Source organism: Eurosta solidaginis, chromosome 1, assembly GCF_040869045.1.
Source record: "Eurosta solidaginis isolate ZX-2024a chromosome 1, ASM4086904v1, whole genome shotgun sequence".
NCBI classification, from domain to species: Eukaryota; Metazoa; Arthropoda; class Insecta; order Diptera; family Tephritidae; genus Eurosta; species Eurosta solidaginis.
Window position 1 is genome coordinate 314,452,989 of NC_090319.1, and position 15,455 is coordinate 314,468,443.

At 33.6% G+C, this 15,455-nt stretch overlaps 1 protein-coding gene across 50 annotated transcripts in view; it reads left to right on the plus strand.

The window, feature by feature from the left end:
• Window positions 1-15,455, plus strand: part of slo (calcium-activated potassium channel slo) — a 415,764-nt gene that overhangs the window by 231,078 nt on the left and 169,231 nt on the right. For 44 of the 50 annotated variants that reach the window (XM_067761569.1, XM_067761567.1, XM_067761572.1 and 41 more), the window contains one exon: window positions 8,674-8,779. The exons of the other annotated variants lie outside the window; for them this stretch is intronic. In XM_067761569.1, coding sequence (XP_067617670.1) covers window positions 8,674-8,779 — 106 coding nt within the window. The remainder of the gene's footprint in view (window positions 1-8,673; window positions 8,780-15,455) is intronic. 50 annotated transcript variants of the gene reach the window in all.

The following is a 15,455-nucleotide window of genomic DNA, read 5'->3' on the forward strand; positions in this document are numbered from 1 at the left end:
TTTCGGCCATTTTTTACACCAATATAAAGTGAGTTCAGATAAGTGCGTGGACTAAGTTTAGTAAAGATATATCGGTTTTTGCTCAAGTTATTGTGTTAACGGCCGAGAGGAAGGCCAGACGGTGGACTGTGTATAAAAACTGGGCGTGTCTTCCACCGATTTCGCCCATTTTCACAGAAAACAGTTACCGTCATAGAGTCTATGCCTCTACCAAATTTAAGATGGATTGGTAAATTTTTGTTCGACTTATGGCATTAAAAGTACTCTAGACAAACTAAATGAAAATGGGCGGAGCCACGCCCATTTTAAAATTTTCTTTTATTTTTGTATTTTGTTGCATCATATCATTACTGGAGTTGAATTCTGACTTAATATACTTATATACAGTAAAGATAATACATTTTTTGTTAAAATTTGAATTTAAAAAAAAATTTTTTTAAAAAGTGGGCGTGCTCTTCATCCAATTTTGCTAATTTTTATTTAGCACATATATAGTAATAGTAGTAACGTTCCTGCCAAATTTCATCATGATATCTTCAACGACTGCCAAATTACAGCTTGCAAAACTTTTAAATTACCTTCTGGTAAAAGTGGGCGGTGCCACGCCCATTGTCCAAAATCTTACTTATTTTCTATTCTACGTCATAACATCAACCCACCTACCAAGTTTCATCGCTTTATCCGCCTTTGGCAATGAATTATCGCATTTTTTCGGTTTTTCGAAATTTTCGATATCGAAAAAATGGGCGTGGTTATAGTCCGATATCGTTCATTTTAAATAGCGATCTGAGATGAGTGCCCAGGAATCTACATACCAAATTTCATCAAGATACCTCAATATTTACTCAAGTTATCGTGTTAACGGACGGACGGACGGACGGACGGACATGGCTCAATCAAATTTTTTTTCGATCCTGATTATTTTGATATATGGAAGTCTATATCTATCTCGATTCCTTTATATATGTACAACCAACCGTTATCCAATCAAACTTAATATACTCTGTGAGCTCTGCTCAACTGAGTATAAAAATATGGAATAACAATAAAATTAAAGTTTTTATTCAGTGATTTAAAAATAAAAAAATAAGCCGTCGAGGTGCCCTGAAAATATACCCACATGCCTAAACAGTTCACGTGTAGTACTTAGGCTTCTTAGGGTAATATTGAGATCATTTTTGGGAGTTTTTGGGGGTCATTTGGGGATAATTTCTGCGACACCCTGGGAATCCTCCGGAGGTATTTTGGCGTAAATTTTTGGTAAATTTTTGGGTAATTTCGTTGACTCCCTCGGGGTCCTCCCCGGGTATTTTGAGGGTTATTCCAGGGGCTCGTTCGGGACCCTCCTGGGGCCTTTTGGAGGTCATTTCGGGGACTTATAGGGGTCATTTCGGAAGGGTTTGGAAACTCCCTTGGTGTCCTCCCGGGGTCATTTGGGGGTCATTTCGGGATGGTTTTGGGAGTTCTGGAGTTGGCATAATAACTTTATTTGATGGCACAGTGGGCAAAAATTTGTATTCAACCCTACCAAAAGACAATTTGTTGCAAAGTGCCCCTAATTTAGGCGCAGATGATCGATTTCGCAATTACCAAGACAAAGACCCTAAACTGTCCACACCTCATGAATTCACTTCCACAATCTCTTGCCTTAAATGTTATTGAAAATTTGTAGTAAATTTTGGAATAATAACTCAGCTCTTTCATCAATCGGAATATTTTGAATAACGATAAAATGTTATTCATTAATCAAGAAATGCTTGAATAAAAAATACCTTGTTTCCCAGAGGTATCTTTATTGCGTCAAATTGTTATTATTATCATATGAAATATTGGACAAGCGATGTCAAAGTCTACTACAAAGCCCAAGAGGCAATGAATGGAGTTCTGCTTTTAACTTAGACAAAATCATGCTATGTAGCCCTATCTAAATTCAAATGACATGCAATAAAATAGGGTTCCAATATGTAACTTCTCTTAACGGAGGAGGTTGATAGACTTAGTTCGAAATATGATCATCTGAAGTAAAAAATTCGAAACAAAATTGACCACATCGCAATGAGTAGCAGATTAATCGCAAGTTCAATACACGAGGTCCTAAAAAGTGGTTACAGTAGTCCATAGTAGTGCAAGGAAAATCTGATATCGAAAAACCTAATAAGTAATATATGAATTCGAATATCGCAGATGTTATTTGAGAGCAAAGAAGCTATAGAAGCTAACGTGAGCGCTATTAGATGGAGATGGTTTCCCTCAGGAAAATCCCTACTAGAAAAAATATGAATGACTGGAGCTTTTAAGTTCGGGGTGAATGCAATCAAAATTCATTAAAGCGTATACATCTCATTTTTAGCTATATTCAATATTGGGCACTTAGACGCCTCGTAGATTTTGGCCGTTGCTTAACTAGCAAAGATAGTCATCCCTACTTTGTAATAACTGGCTTCAATTGGGAACACCAAGAGAGATGAAGCCTTCCTTCACTTTTCCCTCCCAACTCCTTTCTAGTTTTCAAGTATCTACTAATTTTAAAGTAGTGTAATAATATACAACACGGGTCAACTGCTAATAAAGTAGCCCGGACTGTTCCAAAATAGGGGGTAGGTTCCATACTTCTATTTCACCGGACACCGTTTGCCATAAAAAAAATGCATGGGGTGTAGAGATCACAATTTTAGCCACACAGAACACCCTTAAACATAGGTGTGAGCGTGCGACTTCTTCATCGCACTAGTTGGTTTACCAGGCAGTGGCGTTCGCAGTAGCGGTATGTGATGGCCGGGGGTTTGCAGGATAAAATTTACCTTCCTTTTTCTGCTGCTGGATGTAGCTGATGGACACGGCTGCTGCGGTGATAGCGATGACGTAGTGGTGATGGTTGATTATGGTGGTGGTGGCACTAGATCCTTTGGTGGATAATGTATCAAAGGGGATATGTTGAAGGAATGTAGTAATCTCAGTTTGGATTCTGAACACCCACCAAAACGCTTGAATCAAAAGATTGCGTGAGCGCTTTGCTTTTCTTTGATTATCAAATTATATTTTAACGAATTTACTAGCAAATCCTCTTATTTGCCCTTCTGCTAAGTTCGAATCACTAAACTGTTGAATAAATAACTCCAATATTGAATAATGGAAAAATGGCCTTTATTAAAGTACTTCACAATAACACTTATACTTTGCAACTAGCTGGCTTAATCACCAAACTGATTGATAGCTCAAATGAAAACTGACTTTCAAAATAATACTGCTATGGCTGGCTAGATAGCGTCTTAATCGAAACTGCTTGATAGCCCAAATCAAACTGAATTCCAGCGCCTCTACATTTGCTGCCTTTTATACTCTCTGATTTCAACATTCGCATCTTCTAGGCGCTTCCATTTCCAGAATCTACTAGACGCCATCAGCTCTCAAACTTCTCAGCTGTAACTGCAATTGCACGATTTTATAGCCTCTCTCATTGCATACTTTTAGGAGTATCTCAGATATAAGCATGTGTTTGTGCATTGATTCTCCGCTGCTCGTATACGTACATGGTACATATGTGTAGACGCAATTATTGTTTCGTTTATGTAGATACATAATGATTGATCTATGGATGTGCATGATATCACTGTTTAGCATCGGCTTAGAGATAGCAGCACCCCTTAGTTTTGCTAATATTCGTAACAATATTTTTTCCACTGATTCAATTGGGTGCACACACGATTTGGTAAAAAGAATTGGAGTACTCATCAGCGTGATCAGTTTCTCGATGGCAAACTGTCCACGTATCTCTGCGCGTATCTTGTTGGCAACAAGGTAATAGTTCTAGGTGGTATTTCGATCACGTAGATGTCCATAACGATTTCATTCGTTGGGTTTCATCTTTAACACTAGGTAATGTTACATCGTGGTTACTGGTAGTGCCAAATACGGGCTCTTGGCGTTACAACAGTTCTTTTCACGTCGGTCGCATCATCTGTTGATGAGTAGGGGCAGCAAAATAGTATGTTGAAAACCCGCTTTCTGCTTTCTGGCCCCTGTGGATAATGTCGCCAGATCTTTCCTTGGAGCGATCATTACGTTTTCTATATGGCGATTATGTCAGCTTTTACGTTCGCGAGTACAGCAAGCAACGGACATCGGTACATTCTTTTCAATGTGCTAACACACTCCTTGATGGTCTTCACATAAGAATTCTTACCGGATCCTTTACTGCTAGATTTTTCATTGGAAGTGGTTTTACATAAGACAGACGCCCGCTTACAATTGAAACTCACAACGCAAATGCTATGCAAACCTCGGTGATCCTTTAAACTTGGTATGCCGGATTGGCTTTCCGAAGCCCCTCACTTTCTGCCGCCATCCTAGGCTTCACAGGGATTGTCACTGCATCTTACTACTAGATTGGTGACGTTGCCCATAGTGACACATAGTGCAAAGGCGAGGACTAACGAATGGGGGTTCAGCATAGCCCCACTACTGTAACTGCTTGTCCAGCACAGTCACAAACCATTTAAAATTTACTGCTTTTAACATGGATTCGTAATTCGTGCGCTCTTTTTAGTATTTTATTGCACAACACTTTAGGTACTCCGGCAACTTTGTACACTTAAATTCTTTCCATTACACATAACCAAAAACTTGTCTCCATTGTTCCATTACACCATTACATTTTCTTTCGAAGTCCATTAGAACTCATTACTCAGCTATTATTTTATTTCGTAGTTTCCCAGATCGTCGCTGAATATCGCAATCTCTGTTACTCGGTTGTTGGTTGTATTAAATAAAAAAAAAAAAAAAAAAAAAAAAAAAAAAAAAAAAGCAATATGGGCAATCCCCGATTATTAAAAATCATAAATCAATTTTTGTTTTCAATTTACTGTCAATGATTTTTAAAGCGAATTGCGCCTTAGTTTTTTTTTTTTTTTTTTTTTTTTTTTTGTAATTACTAGTTTTTTTGTTTTTCAGCCTATTTTCTAACCGAATTCTGTTCTGCATTATATGAGCGCCGTTTTGAATATTATTTGACCATAAATAAATGACCTCTAAAGGCGTAATAACAGTACGTTGGGAAAAACCGCTCTTGCAGTTGAAAATATATGTGATTGAAGGTGTTATAGCATTTTCAGGTCAAATGGAATCTTTTTCAATTCAAATGAGACTTTTTTTATTTTAATTGAAACTTTTTTTCATTTCAAATGAAACTTTCTGGATTTTAATTGACCTTTTTTTCATTTGTAATGAAACTCATTTTCATTTCAATCGAAACCTTTTTTTCATTTAAATTAAACTTTTTTCTATTCAAATTAAACTTTTTCCAATTAAATTAAACTTTTTTCAATTCAAATTAAACTTTCCATTTCAAGTTAAGCCCTTTTTTATCTGAAATGAAACTTTTTTCAATTCAAAAAAAAAACTTTTTTCAATTCCAATAAAACTTTTGCAATTCAAATGAAACTTAATTGATTTCAATTGAAATTTTTTTCATTTCAAATAAAACTTTTTTCAATTCAAATGAAACTTTTCCATTTCAAATTGAGCCCGTTTTTATCTAAAATGAAACTTTTTTCAATTCAAAAAAAAACTTTTTTCAATTCAAATAAAATTTTTGCAATTCAAATGACACATTTTTGATTTCAATTGCAATTTTTTTCATTTCAAATTAAACCGCTCATTTCAAATAAAACTTTTTTTTTATCTCAAATGAAACATTTTTCCTTAAAAATTTAACTTTTTTCATTTTAAATTGAACTTTTCTCATTTCAAATAAAACCTTTTTGTTTTAAAGTGAAACTTTTTCCCCTCGAATAAAACTTTTTTCACTTCAAATGAAACTTTTCATTTTAAATTAAACTTTTTTCATTTGCTTCGAAGGAAAAATGTCATTTGATTTAAAAAAAGTTTCATTTGACAAAAAAAGTTTCATTTGGTAAAAAAAGTTTCATTTGATTTGATTTTTTTTTGTTTTATTTGCAAAATGTGTCAATTGCTTTGAAAAAAGTTTCACTTGCTTTGAAACAAGTTTCATTTGATTTGAAAAAAGTTTCACTTGCTTTGAAAAAAGTTTCATATTTTTGGAAACAACTTTGATTTGACCTGAAACAAAAAACAGCAAACATTTAAGGGAGCGACATAACACCTCCGTCACTACTTCATAAATGACTATACATTTTTTTCTTTATTTTTCTTCCTTTTTTAATAAATTTTAGTAGACATAGAAATGCTGCATTTCTCACATCAGAACTTTTACTTATCACTGCTTCGATTTGGAATGACGTTTTTTCCTTAAACAATATTGCCTTGTTTGAAAGTTCTAAGTAGTACTTCTATGACAACGATTTCTTGTTACTTTTTCTAGAGCTTATCATAAATATATTACATAAATACGTAATTTCTTTTAAGAATTTTGCGGATGTTACTCTTATTACTTACTAAATTAGAAAAAAGCTTAAAATTATGTAAATATTTTCTTATATACTAACACACGAAATAGTTTATTGATAACATTTTTTTATATCATAAGTAGTAAAAAACTAATTTTAAATTATGTTTAAATGCATTTTTATATAGAGTAAAGTGAAATATTCAAAAAATATTTAAAATTTTATTTAAATGTGTTTCTTTTTGCGTTTTAGCGCTTAATAGACTTTGGGCTAAGTTTGTTAATTATCTATAAAAACTTTTATTGTTAATTAAGTTCTAAAAACAAATTAATTTATCATGGAGGGTACAAAATTGAAAAACGAAAACATTTAAACGAAAAAGAAAAAAATTGTCGCCCAAGGTAAAGGTGCGTTGCAATCTTTTGTAATCGAGTTGCAAAACACATACACTGGATATCCCAAAGCAATTAAAACGACGACAACACAAATTCGAGACTTTTTGACCACTTTAAATGGGCTTAATGTCAACTGAAATTTTGTCCATATGAAATGGTTACAACTGTAAATTTTAAATGGTTACAATGTTAACGATTTTGACATTGTGAAAATAAACATTCGCTTTTCATTTCAAATCTTGACCTGCGACGAGAATTCGGACTAAAAACTTATTCAACGATAATTTCTTTGAAATGAGAAGAACTCTTTGAACTAAGCGTCAAATTCATCCCTCCGCAGGATGGGTGGTCTCAATTCAGTACAAATTTCACTTAGTCAGAAGTGAAAAACCGTTTGTGTAGATACCACAGCCCACATTGCTATTAAGTTTGTAGACAGTTTGTAGGACTAAAGTATGTAGATGTAAATCCGTTTGAGCCTCAACGGCGTTCTAGTGGAGAATTTATTTACTAGAGAGAGGATCGCGGTCTCATAATATAGTTGACATAAGTTTACGCGAATGGTCTCCAGAGAAAGACCTGATCTAGCGGGAGAAGGATGTGCATAGTACCAAAGCCCTTGTGGTTCATCCTGCAAACTAAGCTGTTTCATTCGCAAGCCGGCCGCCAAACCGTGAGTAAGAATGATCTTTCTACTGTGATATTTAGCCAGCATGTTATGTTTGGCTTTAGAGCTCACATTTCACTCGCGACTGTCTTTTACAGTTGTTAGTGGTGATGTGGTGCAACATCAAAAGTGTGGGCCTCCTTCTCTTCTTGTAGCTGTAAAGAGATTCCACGAAGGTTTTGGGTACGTACTGTGGAAGCCTAAAAACATACAGAATTTAATGGTTTCCTTTTAAAAATGGACCAATTAGTTCGTTTTCAATTTCTTTAAGCTAGACGAGAAGATGGTCTTACTTTCATTTGTAGTAACAGAGGTTGGTGTGCGAGATTAATTTATTTTAGATTACTGGCGGCCACCGCTGCGTGGTGGTAACATGCTCCACCTATCACACTGAAGATCCCGGGCAAAGCAATGTCGAAAACTTGGGAAATAAAAATTAAGGGTCACGACGCAAATAGGAAGAGAAGCTAGGCCTCAAATCTCTACGGAGGTTATCGCGCCTTACATTTTTTTAAAGAAGATAAAGTCAAAAAGATACTAGTCTCGGGCATTAATGTCCGGAGAAACCTTGACTGTGTTGCCAGACCTCAGACTTCATCAGTTATATAGGCAACATCCCAAGTTTTGCTTTCTTTCTGGTAATGTTTTTTCGCAGCACGGTTCTAAAGATTACAGCTATTGCACACTAATGGGTAAATTGATAGCATTCAAAATCAATAATTCATGCTAAAACTGTAAGGCTTTCATATTTATTTAGAGTACGTCATAAGTATTTTTAGATTTATTTTTAGTTACACTCGATGGATAATTTTTAATTTTATTTAAATAATTTTACTATTTCTCCACTTCAGCAAAGCAAAAAATAAATTATTTGCATATTTTATTTTCTTTCATTCCATATTTAAATTGATCCAAAAAATTTCTGTAAACTGACAAAACTACCAACTATAAATTAAAATACAAAAAAAAAAAACAAAAATTGATGTGCATAAAACAACAAATCTAATTGAAAATTACACAACGCAATGGCAAAATTTCCAAACATCGCTTTCATACTCAATATTTATTATGAATATTTTTTCCAATAAACATAAAAATAAAAATAAATAAAAATACATTTTTCTTGTCAAATGATTATTTTTTAACCCCTGAAAATAAACTTATAAATGCATACTCGCTCACAAAACTGCACACAACAAAAAAAAAAATATACACCTAAAAACGTTGTTTAAAAAAAATTAAAAAGTAAACCACCTGATTTGGAACTTGAGGGTTTATTCAAGCGTCATTTCACCACAGTGGAATTCTTTCAAGGGACCATTATGAATCCAATTGATCTACAAAGGGTTAAGGTAAACATTCGTTTGTTTGTTCACTTGTTATTGTGTCATCGTTTAGTTGGTTGAAATTGTCACACTGTAAAATTCACATACTAAACCTAAACATCGTAAAAAAAAGCTGATTGGTTATATTTGAATTTTATTTTTCAATTAACTTGTCGTTGTTTATTGGTTATCGCTTAACAATATTAATTTTTTTCTTTTTGTTTGTTTCATTTATTATTGCAATATGTCATTATGAATTATTAAAAAATGTGTCATAGGCTTAATACAAGGATAAATATATATATGTATCTATGTATGTATATATAAATATTTGCGTAAAGAATTAAATATTGGTTTATGTTTTTCAACTATTGATAGAAACAGACAAACATCAGATATGATACATGTACACACAAGGGTGGTCCTTAAAAATCAAATAAACGATTTTTTCCATCCTCACTCCTTCAAAAGGCTGTGAAAAGGTCAAAAATATCACATATACAAGTTTGGGTTTTCATAGTAGTTAAAGCTCAAAGTTTTATAAATATATAGGGTCTTCATGGGGTAATCTGAATTTGATACCGTCTGATATCGTTTTATTAATTTCAGCCATTTGGCCGACTTGCAGAAAGACCAGTTATCTTTTTAATAAGAGTAAGCTTTCCATGAAGTGTTATACTCATAAAATTTTGACAAATTTTAATATTAATTCTGAGTTAAAAAGTTCAGTACTAGGGTTAGAAAACAAACAACAAAAACAAATATCAATCTTTTAAGGCTCAAATCAGTAAAACAATTCATGTATTACATTTTTGATCTTGCTATAACCGGTTGCAGAAGTAAGACTGGAGAAATTTTTGATTTATTAGACTCACCCTATTATAGATGCAACTCCTATTGTACAAATAAATATAAATAAAATTTGAACATCGTTTGATACGCAATTTTATATTTCGCGGAAAAATTTGGAAATGTATCGGTACACAAATGACCCAGCATCAAAATTGTCCTATATCTCTTGAACCAAGCAAGATTTTCTTAACTCTTGTTTTACATTACATAGCCACCTACTTGTAGACTATTTTACAATCTCACCCCAGGTTCTATCATTAACGGTTTTACGTGCGATTTATCGGTTAATCGATCAGTGCTAAATACTAACTGATATTTGTGTATATCTCTTGAACACAGCAAAATTCAAATATTTTTTTGCATTCATAAAGCTACCTACTTCTAGATTCATCCAAAATTTGCTTCAAGGTTCTATCATTTTCGATTAAGGCACTACGTGATTTAACCGGTTTAATGATAACTATAGTCAATTATCTCTTGAACCAAGCTAAAAGACAATGCTTTTGTTTTTGCAATATATCTGTACTCCTGTAGATTAACCCACAATTCAACATAAATTTCTATCATTAATCATTCACCGCTAAATGGGAATTTATTGGTACACAAATGACCCAGCGACTAAAGTGTCCTATATATCTTGAATCAAGCAAGATTTTTAAGCTGTTTTTTGCATTATAGAGATACCTACTTGTAGATTAATGCAATATGATATAAAGTTCCATCATTAACCCTTCAGAGAGAAAATGGGAAATATCGGTACACAAATTACCCAGCACCTGAATTGCTCTATACAATTTTCTTAACTCTTGTTTTGCATTAAATAGCCATCTTTTTGTAATTCAATACACAATTCGTTTCAAGGTCCTATCGTTACCGGTTCAAGAGCTACTGAGATATCCATTTTATCGACAACTACTGACGACTAAACCGATTAATGTGTATATCTCTTGAACCAAGAAAACCAAGTTTTTTTTGCTACATTATTTAGCTACCTTCTTGTATATTATGGCACGATTTGATTTAATATTCTATTGTTAACGGTAAAGGCGCTAAATGGATTAATCGGTTTTTCGGTAACTACTTTCGATTTGTGTATATCTCTGGAGCCAAAACAAATGGCCAAGTTTTTGTCTTTGCAGTATATTGGTACTCACTTGAAGATTAATCCACAATTTGACAAAAATGTCTCATTAACCCCTCCAAGGCAATATGGGAATGTATCGGTACAGAAATGGCCCAGCACATAAATTGCCGCATAGCTCTTCAACCAAGCAAGATTTTCTTGACTTTTTTTTGGAAGAGAAACTCGGTCTAAAATCTCTTCGGGGATTATCGCGCCTTACATTTATATATTTTTATAAATTAGAGTATCCACGACGATTCCGCCAATGTAATTAAATAATCTTCGAAAAAAAATATAGATACAAACCTTTTTTAATAAGGCGGCAGTATTTCTATCTCGATTATCTTATGTCGTTATAGACAACCGCTATCCCAGTACAGTGTTTACTCCCTTATGTACAAGTACATACATTCCGATTGGATTTGTAGTTTTCGAGCCGATAAATATAAAGCAAACATTTTTACATATTCCCTCTACCCTCCTATGCGTTTCTACGCTACAACGCCTTCTTCAGGGAGAATTTTTTTATTTCCGTGTTGTTTATATGTGGTTTCTGATACATTTAAAAGTATATGTATATTTCTTGAACATCGGGGTAAACATAAATTTTAGCAAACTTGCTCCAGTAAAAATGTGAATTAATCTTCGACGAAAAATAGTATACATATGTATGTATACCTAGTACAGTGGCTCACAAAAGTATTTTGCATTCGATGCTGATAATGAAAACCTTAGATTAATTTTATATTTTATTATTTACTCAGTAAAAAAGTTTCACTGGTATTAAAGCTAATGATTAAAACTACTGATATAATTTATATAAATTTAAAAATATATTTTAATTTTTCCGTGCCGAAGACTTCATACCTTTCATGAATGGGGCTGAACAATAATATTATCCCGTTCGTAATCTCCAAATAATCGGATGTATAAGATAAGAAATATACAGTGAACAGATGTACATACCTAAACGATTTTTAAAATAAAAAAATAAAAAAAATGGCAAAAAACCCTCTTATCTGAACGATCGGTTGTATGGGATATATATTATATATAGCTCCGATCGAAATGATTTTTACAGGAAATCTTCTATGATATATTAGAATATATATCACAAAGTTTCACGTTTTTATATTGGAAACTAAGGGAGAACTGGCCAAAAATCTTTCTATCTGAACGATCGGTTGTATGGGATATATATTATATATAGCTCCAATCGAAATGATTTTTTCATGAAATCTTCTATGATATATTAGAATAAATATCACCAAGTTTAACGTTTTTATATTGGAAATTAAGGGAGAAATGGCTAAAAATCTTTCTATCTGACCGATCGGTTGTATGGGATATATATTATATATAGAGCCAATCGAAATGATTTTTGCACGAAATCTTCTATGATATATTAGAATAAATATCACCAAGTTTCACATTTATACTTTCTAAATTGCGGCAGGCATTACCTTCTTATCTGAATGATCGGTTGTATGGGAGATATATGTTATAGTGGTCCCATCCTACCGGATCCGACAAATGTCTAATATAATACAAAAATACATCCTTGTGCCCAATTTCATTGAGATATCTCAAAATTTGAGGGACTAGTTTGCGTTCAAACAGACAGACGGACGGACAGACGGACATGGCTATATCAACTCAGTGCGTCGCCCTGATCAATTCGGCATACTTAATGGTGAATCTATCTTCTATATTTCTCAACGTTACAAACATCGGACCAAAGTTAATATACCATTTCATGTTCATGAAAGGTATAATAAACATCTCTTTGCACACAAAAGTATTTTGCTTTTCTCCAGGATCTTAGTAAATGCTATTTAATACTTTATATGGTAGCCATCATTTTTGGAAATAGAATCTAAATGCTTTATAATAGATTGCACCAGTTTTCTAGAAAAGTCTGTCGGATTTTTTTTCCACTCTACGAGCAAAACAGATTTAAGGCCACTTTTCAACGAAATTACCAAAAATTTTCTATCGTTTTTAGGTCAGGACTTTTAGAAGGGTTTGGTGTTGAAAAGTATGCATATTTTAACATCGTGGGTTATGTTCTAGGGGCCGGTGTCCTGTTGTAATAGGCACTGGAGTGTAAATTTTCTTTTAAGATGAACAAATAAGCATGCTTATCGTTTGTGCCTTCTAAAAAAACTAGTTTTCCAACTTGCTGAGCGGATATATAGCTCCACAGCATGACAGAACCTCCACAATACTTCACAATTGTTTTAATATTTTTTAGTTGCAGGTTATCATTTCGCTTCTGCCATAATATGCGACGTCCATCTGAGTCCTCATTAAAAACTTCCGTTTTCCAGGATTCAAAACCCTTGGTTTTGTACTTGCTAGCGAAATTGAGGCGTTTTTCTTTACTAACTTTTGAAATTAAAGGCTATGTGCGTAGAACTCGTCCTTGTATAACTGTCATTCTTTCGGAGCCGAAGTGTATCGGTTTCCACTTTTTTCTACTAAAATTTGACGTTCAACGATTTTGGCCGACTGCTCCTTGTCATATTTTCTAAATAACCGCACTCTTAACGCCGTTTTATTAATCGTTCAATCGTTTACCGACCCCTACTTAACATTTCACTGACATTAGTTGCGTTCCAATGAAGCGCGATCCAGATACGGATAGAAATTTAACATACAAATGCAACAACAACGGTGTGATCCTGATATCTATCTGGATCAATTTCGGATCAACAGGGTGGCTATGCATAAAATAAAACTTTAAGTCTGAAAACTAATTATTAAGGCCATAAAATAATTCCATTACATTCATTTTAAATCATGATAGAAAAACCATACATTTTTTATATGAAAAATACAAAAACTACAACATAATGTGCAAATGCTTTTTGCACAAAGCTCTTGCCAGAAGTAAAATTTTTAGTATCAGTCTTAGAACGAAAGTTATTTAGTTCAAAGCATTTCATTTGGTACCTCTCCCGCCATTTTTGGACGTGTTTTAACTGCCGATCCCTTTTTAATCATTAATATTCTAGCTATTTTTTAAGTGAAAGATCCCGTACGATTTTATAAGGAAAATATATAGCATTTGTGGCATGTTTTAAAGAACTAATAATACTAGTTACTAGTTTGATAATTTGTTTTAACTTTTTAAGTAAAATTCGGGAAAAAAGTTGAAGATAACAGCCACCCTATTATGTGAACACATTCGTTGACTGCTTCCCCAACTCTCATAGTACTGATCCTGATCATTCCAATTACATTTAATCGTAATCCAGAGCTCTATGACTCAATGGAACGTGGCTATACTTAACAGTTTTTGCTTCATTATACAGATGTAAAACACATTTTTTTTTATTTAAAAGCAGTTAGTTCTTTACCTACTGGAATTTGTGATGTTTCCAACAGCGCAATAAAAAATGAAATGTATCTATTTATGAGAAATACCGGTAATAATACGCATTTGCAGCCACCAATAAGAGCATTCCACTGAGCGTGCTCTGGCGATCAAATCTCATTGGAACGATTTGGATCAACTTTATGAGAGCTGGCAGCACTAATATAAAACATCTGTTTTGTTGATGGTGGTGGTCGACATCCTCTTTTCCTAACAGCGAAATTTATTTTATTAACGTTTAAATAGTTTCACACGTAAACAAACTATTTATTTTCCTTACATTTTCTTCAAGGCACTTACTCTTTTCGTGTTTTTGCTTTTAAATATGGCGAAATGTTTTATGTATACACATATGTACACATATTTATTTCAGTGCTACCAACTCAAAAGTGGTTAGCTGTCAAAAAATCAACTACAGCAAACAAAACGAACAGAACTGCTATACGACCCAGAAATTGAACCAGATAAATATCAGGGTCACAACATTGTTGTTGCTTTGCATGTTAAATTTCTATCCGTATCTGGTTCACGCGTTACTGGAACGTTACTAATATAACAAAACATAGAAAAACAAACAAGTCGCAGCTTCGACCGGTTTTCAAAGCAACAAACAAAATACTTTTGTGAGATAATAACCTTATCGCCTAGCTGTTTTCTTGTTATAGTAGCCTTACGGGAGACAATAAAGTTTTTCATATATGTAGATGCGTTCAATGCCATCTTATGCATTCCAGTAACATCGCCACAAAATACAAAATTTGGCGAAACACTGTTATAAACATTTTCACTACACAAGAAAAATACTACAGATTCTATTCATTTCTTAAATTGCAGTTTTCAACTGTGAAACATTTTAGACAAGTACCAAGAAGTGGAAAAAATAAGTTCACTTGCAAAGTGTGAAAGCACCCTTAGCCAAATCAAATGTTAAACTCTTCTTTTTATGTTTTGCTTGCAACAAAAGTTGGAAGATGGCTACTTTTCCATGTCAGATGGCGCCAGTGTCGCTCGATCTGCCGTTCTCCATAAAAATACGTGCAATCTACTAATAATGCATAAGATTGTGTTAAACGCATCTATATGAAAAGCTGCTTATGTCACGGGGCTTTAAGTATATGTACAGTAGGCCGGGTCGATTTGTGGGGAGGCAAAAAAATCGCCCATTGCTCTGTGAAAATCATATTCTGGGGATCAAAATAAGAAACTTTGCCGAAGGAACCATACCCCTAAAACGAATTCTGATGTCCCCCCCCCCCCTTTGGGGTAAATGAAAAAAAGAATTTAACTTAGTAATAGGAAAGAAATTTAAAAAAATTATTAGAAATTAGCGTTTTTACAACCCCCTTTTA